This window comes from Cynara cardunculus, assembly GCF_001531365.2.
Source record: "Cynara cardunculus var. scolymus isolate 2C chromosome LG 7, CcrdV1, whole genome shotgun sequence".
Lineage (NCBI taxonomy): Eukaryota > Viridiplantae > Streptophyta > Magnoliopsida > Asterales > Asteraceae > Cynara > Cynara cardunculus.
In genome coordinates this window covers 8,521,847-8,533,864 of record NC_037534.1, presented here as the reverse complement: position 1 = coordinate 8,533,864, position 12,018 = coordinate 8,521,847, and the positions used below count along the sequence as shown (strand labels likewise).

Sequence of the window (12,018 nt, the reverse complement as noted above, 5' to 3'; positions counted from 1 at the left end):
GTGAAGGTTCGACTTTTTTTTAACCTTCACAGTGTTTTTGCTGTGAAGGTTCAACTTTTTTAAACCTTCACAGTGTTTTTGCTGTGAAGTTTACGTGTAAAAATGTGGTCTCACGGGTCTCACGAAAACAGGCTGGTCTCACGTGAACCCAACCCTATATATATATATATATATATATATATATATATATATCCAACTGGTCGTTGATAAAAGAAAGATTCGTGTATATATATATATCCAACTGGTCGTTGATAAAAGAAAGATTCGCTTATATCATCCCGTTTTGATTCTTCCATAGATTTAAAATGATAGGGGTGATTTCAATCATTGTTATCCATAAGATTGGGGTGATCAAAGTTGTGTTGCATACCAACAGAAGACCCACACAAAAAGATAAATTATCTATATATATATATATATATACATATATATTAAATAATTCAATTTCTAGAATAGAAATATATTCTATTTTTGCAGAAACTTAAAGATTTGTGTATGATTTAGAAAGCATATATAATAATTGTTGAATAAAGTAACGTTTTGAGACAAAGATATTTGTTTTTCAACATACATAATGTTTGTTACATGAAATAATATTATATAAAAACTGTATTTTTTACTTATGTTTTTTTATATACAGAAAACACACGAAAACTGATTTGCAAATTTGTATGATTAATTGTGTTTGTGAATAATTTTGGGTCTCGATGTATGTGTGTACCGTAAATTATATAGAAACCGTTCAAAAGTTAGAAACTCGTGAAATTCAGTTTCATTGTTTCATCTAAAATCATGATTTCACATATCTTCAATCACATTCATATTCATGAATTTGTTAAAGTTGTGATAGAAGTTGGTAAAGTAAGATAGATGAAGGCCTGTGAATATGAAGGTAAATGAAGGTCCTACTTCTCACTATTTTCTCCAAAGGTTTATTCTCACGTGATCCTAACCCTATAAACGGAACCTTATTTGCATTGAAAACTAGGGAACCATCGAGAGCGCATCACGTGTTCATATTCATGATGAATATGCAGAGATATATTCGCCATGAATGTTTGTATTCATGATGAATATTGTAAAACATTTACGTCCATATTTGTGATGAATATGGACACGTGACATGTTATTGGTGGTTAATACCCGGTTCTCAATGAAAATGAGATTCTTAACGGAACCTTTATATATATATTAAAAGATTAATTATCAGAAATAATGGAAAAGAGAAGTCTTAAAAGAAGAAACTTATACTACGATGAAACATACCGAACTTGCGGTACACTCAAAGGAAAGATGTTGAAACCCAAGCACGGTTGGCACACCATTAACCATTCATTACTGCCAAAACGACCATCCATTCTGCCATAACCAGCTGGAAGAATAGTTGACACGGGCGTACACTCGAGTTTTTCATGAATGGGACAATCAAAAAAGCGTTGGGTGAGTTCACGGCTACGATTCACAAGTTCATCCGGCAAACCGTGGTTTATGATATGCAAGAATCCGAATTCTAAACAGGCCTTCCCAAATTGGTCTACAGTCTTCTTCCTTTCATCCTGGTTGGAATGGTTGAGAATGGAAGTAAGGTCAAGGAGTGGAATAGCCATTGGCCTTCTTTAATTTGTCTTCTGCAGGTTTTATATTATATATAAACTCATAATAATGGTTATTGAATTGAATGCATATAGTAATTGGTGTGGCTCCATTTTGATTGCTTGTTTAATAAAAGGAAATATGCTTGTTTAATTGAGGGTTATTGATTGTGGAAAATATATTTAAAATATAAAACATATGATTGTTTGCCTTTTTCTCTTTAAAAAAAGTTAAGATTTTTGTTCCGTCCACCATTGACAAACTTGGCCTTTCTAAGTTTGAAAACTCTCTTTTAATTCCAATATATATATATATATATATATATATAAGGATGTTATTTTACACCCTTTGCCATTCCTACACCCTATACAACCCTCATCTCAACCATTCAATTTTTAATCAATCAATTGTTTCCTAATATAAAGTATTAATCATAATTAATAAACTCTATTCATATTCCATAAATATTCAAATCATAATAAATGAACTCCAATCATTTCTATAAATATCTCAATTAATTGGGTTGCAAAGRTTGTACAAATACACAAGGTTGTAAAAGAAATATACCCTATATATATATATATATATATATATATATATATATGAGTTGGTTCAAAACTAACCAAGATTTTTGTGTTAACTTTGTTAACCAAGATCAACCAATCATATTTCATCTTTTCTTTAGGTTCACATATAACTCATATATAAATGACAAGGGTAATTAAGTAATTTGTCATTTATGTAACTCCCAAATCATTAATTGGGAGTTACAAATCTAAAAATCTCAATAATTGATGATTATGTAATATTGATATTTTTTTTATACGTGTTCATGTTTTGTAATTTCGATTTATTTTATCCATAATGATATTGATTTTGTAATTGCTAAAGAATTTTCGTTTGTAAAGATTTCGATATCGTCCGAGTAATATGGATAAACCTATTGGAAAACAGATCGACAACAATGAGAATGAAAAAGGTTAAAATCGTCTACGACTACAATCGGAATTTGAATTCATATGTAATTGTTAAAGAATTGTTCACAAGTGTTCATATTGTATTCATATGTACACTAGCTGCATATCTCAACATTGGTTTGCTCCTGAATATGTTCATAATGAAGGAACTATTGTTTACAAACTGTTCATATTGTGTTCATATGTATACTAGCTGCATATCTCAACATTGACTTGCTTCTGAATGTGTTCATAGTGAAGGAACTATTGTTCACAAACTGTTCATATTGTGTCCATATGTACACTAGCTGCATATCTCAACATTGGCTCGCTCCTAAATGTGTTCATAATGAAGGAACTATTGTTCACAAACTGTTCATATTGTGTTCATACCTGTTTTTTTTATCTATTTACTTTATTGTAACAACTATTCTTATTATGTTCATATTGTGTTCATAAATGCTATACAGTCCAAGTTCATATATATGTCAATTTTTGTTCGTATTTGACACAATGGTTCAATTATGTGTGTGTGTGTGTTCATATGGTTCTTACATTAACAAATATAAATTAATAAAAATAATGAGATTTTTTGATTTTGTAACTCCCAATTAATGATATAGGAGTTACATAAAAAAGAAAATTACCTAAATACCCTTTTTCCCCTTTGTTCACATATGTTCTTTGAAATTATAAATTTAAAAATTTAATTTTTTATCATGATTAATCACAACCCTTTATTGTAAGAATCAATGGCCAAGATTGGTTAACAAAGTTAACACAAAAATCTTGGTTAGTATTTGAACCAAACTATCTCTCTCTCTTTCTCTCTCTCTCTCTCTCTCTATATATATATATATATATATAGGTAGATAATACAAGAACACCCTTATCACATGTGATAATATGCGTGAGGGGACCCTGTGATGTGCCGACGATGTGTTCTACACTTAGGTCGCGCCAAAGGTTGTATGCGTCTATGATTTAACATCACATGTGATGATCTTGATGGATTATATATCATTATTAACAACAACCTTATCACATGTGATAATACTTGTGAGGAGACTTAGTAGTGTAAGGGCGACAAGATCGCATAAAAAATTGCTGGCGTCTCAGATTTAGTATCACATATGTATCATATGTGATGGAATAATAGTATCACATGTGATTGTTTATAATAAAAGAGTGTTCTCGTATTCTCGTATTCTCGTAAAATGAAAATCCATCGGAAATATTTTGAGGAAAATGTTTTTTTCTTCCGAAAAGAATATTTTAATGTAAATAAAGAAAATGATTTAACATTTCTAAGGATTTCAACCTTTTATGTTTTTTTATTTAAAAATTTAAAATCCATCGGAAATATTTTAAGGAAAATGTTTTTTTCCCTTCCAAAATAATATTTTAAACTAAATTAAAGAATTTAGCATTTTCGACGGATTACAATTTTTTCGGTTTTTATTTAAAACATTTAAATTCCATCAAAAATATTTTAAGGAATTTTTTTTTTCTTTCGAAAAGAATAATTTAGAGTAAATAAAGAAAATAATTTAGTATTTTCGACAGATTTCAATTCTCTATGGTTTTTATTTAAAAAACTTAAATTCCTTGGAAAATCCGTCATAAGTGTTTTAAGGAAAATGTTTTCTTTTTCTTCCAAAAAGAATATTTTAAAATAAATAAAAAAAATGATTTAGTATTTCCGACGAATTTTAATTATTTTTGGTTTTTATTTAAAATTTTTAAAATCCGGAAATATTTTAAGAAAAATGTTTTTCTTTATATTTTTTCTTCAAAAAGGATATTTTAAAGTAAATAAAGAAAAAAAATTTAAAATTTCCGACGGATTTTAATTTTTTATGGTTTTATTTAAAAAAATTATAATCCGTCGGCTCAATTCGGTTCAATTACACTTTAACGGGTACTATTGGGTTTTATTCGGTCCAATTAAGCTTTAACAGGTATTATTGGGCTTTATTCGGTTCAATTAAGCTTTAAAGGATACTACTAGGATTTAATGGATTTTATTGGACTTTAATGAATTTATTGGGCTTTAATGGGTACAATTTGGTCTTTAATAAATCTTAGTGGGCTTTAATGGATCTATTGACTTTAATGGATTTATTGAGCTTATTCGTTTCAATTGGGCTTTTACAGGTATTGTTAGGTTTTAATGGATCTTGGTGGAATTTAATAGATCTTAGTTGGACTTTATTCGGTTCAACTAGACTTTAATGGAGCTATTGGGTCTTATTCGATTCAATTGGGCATTAACATGTATTATTGGGTTTTATTCCGTTCAATTGGGTATTAACGGGTACTATTGGGCTTTATTCGGTTCTATTGGACTTTAATGAGTACTATTGGCTTCATTCGGTTCAATTGCGCTTTAACGGGTATTGTTGGGCTTTATTCGGTTCAATTGAGCTTTAACGAGTATTATTGGGCTTTATCTGTTGAAAATTTTATAAAAACGTTTTTTCCTTCCAAAAGCTATTTTTAAAGAACCACCAAAAGAAAACGTTCCGATGGATTTACTTATTTATTTTAAAAAAAAAATCTATGACGGAACACCGATTTAAATTTCCGTCGGAAATTTAAAAATTTTAAATTGGAGCCCAAATCTTAAATAATTTACTACCCTAAACTAAACTACCGTCGCCTCTCTCGATCGACCAGGCTTGAACTTTCATAAGAAGACGATTCCATAAGAAGAAGATTCCATGCATCTTCTTCTCGATCAACCAGGCTTGTGACAAAGACGATTCCATCTTCTTCTCGATCGAACTGCTTGACTTCATGAATACTGCTTGAACTGCTTCTATCTTTTTCTCAATCGAACACATGTTTGAACTTTGAACACTGTTATTTAGGTTTATTTATCATCGATTTCACCTATTTGCACCTATTTCACTATTTGCACCTGTTTGAACACTGTATTTTAGTTTAATTTGACTTAATGTTTTATTGTATTTGTAGTTAATTAACCACTTACAGTCCCAAATTCTAAGAAATGGGCACTTGAGATGAGATCCGACAGAATGAGGTTGATGAAATTCTCCGCAGCGAAGAGATTCGAAACAGGGAAGATGAGATCTGGAAGAAAGAACATGCAGACATGATGGATATGGTGAAGAGGTTTACACAATCTCAACAGTTTCCGCCGACCCCGCCACAATAGATTTGATATATTGTATTTATGAAGTAGTGTCACCAATCGTACTATAATTTTGTTGAAGAATTTATATTTATATATTATTCCATCCACATAATCATATTATGTATTTATAACATATTTGTGGATTGTATATTTGTATTTAATTTACAAGAGCTTTATGTTGTAGGATTTTAGGTTAGGAGGTTTTGGTTTTTTTCCTTATATCAGCTACATCTTCGACGGGTTTTTGGCGGAGAATCGATCGATAATAATTAAATTTAAGCTTTAATAAAACAAATTTTCTGACGGATTGTCTGATGGAATATTTGTCGGTAAATATTTTTATTTATTAAAAATAAAAAAACATTTCATATTTTTTAATAAAAAACATTTTTTTTAAAATATAATCACCGATGGAAATCCATCGGAAATTTGTATTTTAAGTTTTGAAATTAAACCGGTTACTATTTTGAATAAAAGTTAAACAAATGAAATCAAATTATCGACAGATTGTTCAACGTAAATTCCGTCTGTAACACTAATCACATTTTCTAAAGCTTCTAATCAACTCGGAAGAAGAATAACATATTATAAAACCGTTCGACGAATTTCTTGCTGGCTTTTTCCGCCGGAAAAATACAAATCCATCAGAAATTCCGTCAGAAATTGATTTAGTGGTAGGGGTTTTTCCGATGACGTTATCCGTCAGAAACTTGTTTTTTCGAGAGATATTGCCGTCGGAAGAAAACCCATTTTTTAGTAATGGTATAGTATCGAGCTATAGCTCATGTTGATGTCCAGTTATGATTGATTACTTCTTTCATTTGTGACCTTAATTCGGCTAGATACTACAAAATAAAAGGGTTTCATCGCTCGCATTTTTCCGCCAGAAATTTCCGACGAATCTGCGGTGGATTACCAACAAATTTTCCCGTCGCTGCTGGTCAATCCGTCGGTAATCCCGATCACCGACCACATTTTCTCCCATGACTTTTTCCAACAGTTTAATTACATTACCGAGGGATTAAAGCATCTTTGTTTTATAATGAGATCTTACTTGTCCTCTCTACAATATGGTGTGACAATATTGGTGCTACTTATGTGTATCCCATGTTTAATCCAAAACGTACACAGTTTATTCAAAGACAAAATTCTCTCATGCAAGTTCGATATGAGCCTATCGCAACTCCAATTCATAACATACCGATCTCTACTTGTTTACTACATGTGCAATCCAAGCTTCACATCGCTCCGGATGCATGGATCGCTTGCTAGGCGATGTGTTAGACTTGCATTACTCTCCTTGCCTCACGTATAATGCTGATTAGGAGTTAACTGAAGTTAATCATTGTGGTTAGGATGTTTTACAATAATCTATATGTTAGTGACCATAAATACTACTCTGGCTTTTTGCCATTTGGCTTTGGTTGTGGCTTTTTGCCTGATTCTTGTTTGTTTTTTCCGTGGTTTATAAATTTGCCTGGTTTTCCTTTCAAAAAAATACTACTCTCGCTATATTGTAAGAATTAAATCGATATTCAACCTACAAATTTGAAATGTGAAGCATAATTAAGTCAACTTCACTCTATATCTATATAGATGTGTCAGACGTGGATCGATGTGTGTGACAAATGTGCCCCTACATAACACAAAAAACATGATATTTTTGACATTAAACAGACAAATGAAAAATGGGAGTCCATCACTTATAAATCGTAGTCACAAGAAGCCAACACTTATAATGCACAAACAAAATCCCCACTTGTCTCCGAGTCATCCTCCATCTCAGAATCAATATCTGTATCATCATCAAGTTCCATATTCCCCCCTTCAGCTTTGGTCCCAATTATTGAACCTCTTCTAGCCTCTTGCATCATGGCTGTTACTTCTTCGATACCTTGCAACGCATTGTTTGCTTTGTCGATATCCGAGATAGATTCATCTCCGTCCTTGAGTTCAACAGGAAAGTTCTTCAAGAACCATGGATGCTTTTGAATCTCTGGTATTGTTATTCTCTACTTAAATGAAACATCATACCCATGAGAACTTCATATCCATACAAAAAGGGATCATATTGTATCAAGATTTCAAGAAATTATTTACCTTTTCAGGGTGGGCTATGAATATCCGCGATAAGAGTTGTTTGCACTCCAAGGAAACTCGAACGTAATCAGGGACTGCGTATTGGACGCTAAGTATCCGCTGCCATAACAAGTGAACGTATAACATGTTCTCACAGAAACAAAAGAAAGGGTAACAAAATTGAAGGGCTCATGAATTTTTAATAAATGGAAAGTTTTGTAGATGACTTACAGTGAGTGTCTTTCTGAAGTTTCTTGGATCATCATCATCTTCGAAAGGATAGGCACCAACCAGCATCACGTACAACGTAACCCCACAAGACCAAACATCTGCAATCTACATAGACCTCCACAAACAAGACAATCTTTATTACACATTGTAGATGAGAGAATACGTGTAGTGGAACCCCATTAGATTACTCTTCAAAAGAGCTATTAAAGAGAAAAACGGAGGTTCCTACGTATATTGAGCAGATAAGACTTGCCAAGGTCAGAAGAAACTAAAGCTGTAAAGGTTACCTTGCCATCATACTCTTTCCTAGATAAGACTTCCGGTGCAATATACGCGGGTGTCCCAACTGTAGATTTTGGTTGGGAGTGCAATACCGATGACTAAACAAGCCAAGGTATTTGTGAAATTAAGTTACGTATGTATACGATATATTGAAGTAAAAAATTAGAGTGCTAGGAGGGCTAACGACTAGATGTATTACCTTAGAGTATCCGAAGTCGCAAATTTTAAGACGTGGAGTGGAACTCCCATCCAAGAGCACATTCTCTAGTTTGAGATCTCTGTGGCAAATTTGCTGCATCAAAACCATTGTCACTGTCTCAATATTATTGATCAGGCTCACAATATTTTGTTAAAGATGCCACTAATATAAGTTTGAGCTACAGATTAATGGTGGAGATAGATGGGAGCTGAATGTGAAGAACATTACCATTGAATGGCAGTACCTGACTCCCGATATCAGTTGTTGGAAGAAAAATCTTGCCTGAGAATTCGATCGATCGAGCTTAAGAAACTGATTGAAGTGCTAAAATAAGAATCCAGTAACTCTGAGAAGAAACTGTACCTCATCCTCACTGAATCTACCAGCACTAGAAATTCTGTCGAAAAGCTCTCCTCCAGATGCATATTCCATGACAATGGCGAGATGGGTTTCTGTTAATAACACCTGCAAAAGATAAACTACCATTGTCGGTTCATGGGTCCTTAATTGTATTGAAAACGCATCATAAGAACACACAGTTGTACGTTCATTGCATATTACTGTATTACACATATTCGTACATACAAACTTAACAATACACACACCCACAAATACATACATACATACATACATACATACATACATACATACATACATACATACATACATACATACATACATACATACATACATACATACATACATNCATACATACATACATACATACATACATACATACATACATACATACATACATACATACATACATACATACATACATACATACATACATACATACACATTAATTCATTAAACCAAAGTAGTCCTAAATGATTAAGATTGAGGAAATTCAAACAGCAAAACGATTACTATACCTCCTTGAATCTGATAATATTGGGGTGCTTGAGTGATCTGTGGTTCAAGATTTCCCTTTCTACATGTTCATCAATCTGAAATCATTTCAAAATCTGGAATAATTAACAGACAGAAAACCTACACAAAATATCTGCAGAGATCGAGAAAAAACAGGAACCTTGTTGCCTCTCTCGATATACTTGACAGCATAAAGCTCGCCAGACCATTGATCCTTTACAAGCTTTGCTACGCCAAAATTCCCAGATCCTATGTGTTTTACTACCTCGTACCTTTCCATAAATCTCATTCAAGAAACAACAGTACTACTTATGGCTTATTTGGAAAAGCTAGCAAATTGAGACTTCTCTTTGGGTATAATATCAAGTTTTCAAGATGGGAGAGTGCACGGTGAAGCTTGCGAGTTTGCACGTGTGCTATATGTTCTACATACCTTGCTTGGTGGACGGAGATAGAGGAGTGGAGGAAAACCATGGACACGTGGCGGACAGATAGTGGTTACAATAATTAGTATTCTAACTTAGAAGCATTAATTGTTATCCTTACACATATTGAATTCAAAACAACAAAAACTAAATTTTGAAGCATTACTATTTGACTAATATCATTCATGTGTGACCGAGGGGAAATTTTGTTCTTTGTCAAACTTTTTTTTTTTTTTTTAATTTTAATTTAAAAATAAATAAATAACTAATATAATGTATTATTATATATAGGGATAGTTGAACCGTGGATGAACGAGAGCCACAATGTGTCCAAAACATTCACATGGGATATTCATCATAAATAAATAACTAATATAATGTATTATTATATATAGGGATAGTTGAACCGTGGATGAACGAGAGCCACAATGTGTCCAAAACATTCACATGGGATATTCATCATAAATAAATAACTAATATAATGATAGTTATGTTGCGGTATGTATGTCGAAGACGATAGATTTCGAAGGAAATATTTTGGTGCTGAAATTCTTTTGAAGATTGCTCTGTTTCCATGCAATTAGAAGATTTCGAGATTATTAAGTTGCTTTGGAGCCAAGATTAGTAGTACACTTATTGATGAAGACTTTTGCTCCCTTTTTGTCTTTAAAGCCCTTTTGTAAAACTACCTTCCTCTAGTATTTAAGGGAGCTTTTGCCATGTGTTTAAGGCATGCTTTCATGTCTTTTAGTTTGTGCTTTCAGGATTTCATCTGATTTTCAAATACTCTAAACTTTTAGTATTCAAGTGCTTTAATGTTTTCTACTACTTAATCTTTCGATTGCTTTCTAGAGTTAAGTTTGCATGTCTCTTAACAATTTCTGTTATTCAAGCTTTTAATCAAGTTGAGTTGAATACATTGGAAGTTGTGGTTGTTCTGGTATTTTGCTCTTTGTTACGAATTGCTCTCAAGTACTTTTGTTAACTTGCTCTTTACATGGTGCTTCTCTTGAATTAATTTCATCTAAGTGCTTTGTTGAGATTGATTTTCTTTAAGTACTTTCTATAACTTGTTCTCATTCAAATGATCATCTTCAAAATGCAAGAAAACCAACTGATGATGATAGGCTAACCCCTTAGCTTAGGTGTAAAGGGAAATTGAGTTCTAAATTGATTATTACTTTGATTTTTCATTCAAGTTTATATTGTTCATACATGTGGATCAACTGATGGTGGGTCGAATGGTAGTTTATAGGAGATGGTTGATTGACAGGAGGTGGGGGTCAGAGGTGGAGGTTGGAATAGAGTTGGTGGTTGTGGACAAAATTTTTAAGTGCATTCTCAAGGCAATTGACTCTCCTCTTCTACTCTTTTGTGCCTAAAGAAAGCTTAGGGGTTGTTTGGATCATGGGAATTTGGTGGAATCCTTTGACCAAATTCCAAATAGAGTGTTTGGTTCACATAATTGATGTGAAAGAATCCTTCCAATTCCAACAAATTCCTTAAGTTATTGATTTCACAATTCCACCGCAAATAACACGGATTTCAAATTCTAATCCGACAAATTCCTTAGCCCTCATCCATTAATCGATGCTATATCTCGATTTGTTCTGTTCTGCTATGCTCGATCTCCCTTGCTCGAGCTCGTTTAAAACTAATAATGGCAACGGGCCAGGTTCAGGCTGGTTATTGGTATCCCCGTCCCCAAAACCGATAATTAAAACCGTCCCCGTGACCGTCCCGATCCCCGTCGGGGATCTTATCGGGGATCCCCATCGGGTCTCCGCTGTTTCTCCGATCCCGGTTGGGGAACCTATTAAGGTAAAAATCTTTTTTTTTTCCCGTTCACCGTTGGTTATAACCGAACCCGAAACCGAAACATAAAACAGATCTAAAAAAATTACAATATGTTAATTTTCACAACTATAAGTAAATTAAATTTTTTTTAAAGATGTAAGTTTAAATGTGTCAAATATAATCGAACCAATTACAAACAATGTATTAGATTACAATATAAAACTAAACATAACTTCAAACATCATACAACTAAAATCATGATTTCACAATTAGACATATAAATTACATTTTTTCGTGAGCCTTATTTGGGTTCTTGAAGTAAAGTGGATAAAAGTTTTTAAAATTTTAATGTTTTTATTTTCTTTTAATGATATTATATATATATATATATGTATATAAATTAAAACTAATATATATATATAT

At 32.5% G+C, this 12,018-nt stretch overlaps 2 protein-coding genes across 2 annotated transcripts in view; both read right to left on the bottom strand.

Moving 5' to 3' along the window:
• Positions 1–1,607, bottom strand: part of LOC112515770 (1-aminocyclopropane-1-carboxylate oxidase 5-like) — an 8,296-nt gene extending 6,689 nt beyond the window's left edge. The window contains exon 1 of the mRNA XM_025122695.1: positions 1,267–1,607. Coding sequence (XP_024978463.1) covers positions 1,267–1,607 — 341 coding nt within the window. The remainder of the gene's footprint in view (positions 1–1,266) is intronic.
• Positions 1,608–7,351: 5,744 nt separating this feature from the next.
• On the bottom strand, positions 7,352–9,795 carry LOC112515130 (serine/threonine-protein kinase SAPK2-like). Its single transcript, XM_025121803.1, has 9 exons — positions 9,534–9,795; positions 9,376–9,450; positions 8,864–8,965; positions 8,729–8,782; positions 8,501–8,593; positions 8,307–8,399; positions 8,020–8,124; positions 7,810–7,908; positions 7,352–7,721 (listed from the first exon to the last, which is right to left on the bottom strand). Exons 1-9 carry the CDS (start codon positions 9,660–9,662, stop codon positions 7,443–7,445), a joined length of 1,029 nt encoding a protein of 342 aa, XP_024977571.1. The 5' UTR covers positions 9,663–9,795; the 3' UTR covers positions 7,352–7,442.
• Between the last annotated feature and the right edge of the window lie 2,223 nt (positions 9,796–12,018).

Coding starts and splice junctions, on each gene's coding strand:
- LOC112515130 (XM_025121803.1), bottom strand. CDS start 9,662: ATGAGATTTATGGAAAGGTACGAGGTAGTAAAACACATAGGATCTGGG. Junction 8,966..9,375: donor ATATTATCAGATTCAAGGAG/GTATAGTAATCG, acceptor TATCTTTTGCAG/GTGTTATTAACAGAAACCCA. Junction 7,722..7,809: donor TCATAGCCCACCCTGAAAAG/GTAAATAATTTC, acceptor TCATTTAAGTAG/AGAATAACAATACCAGAGAT.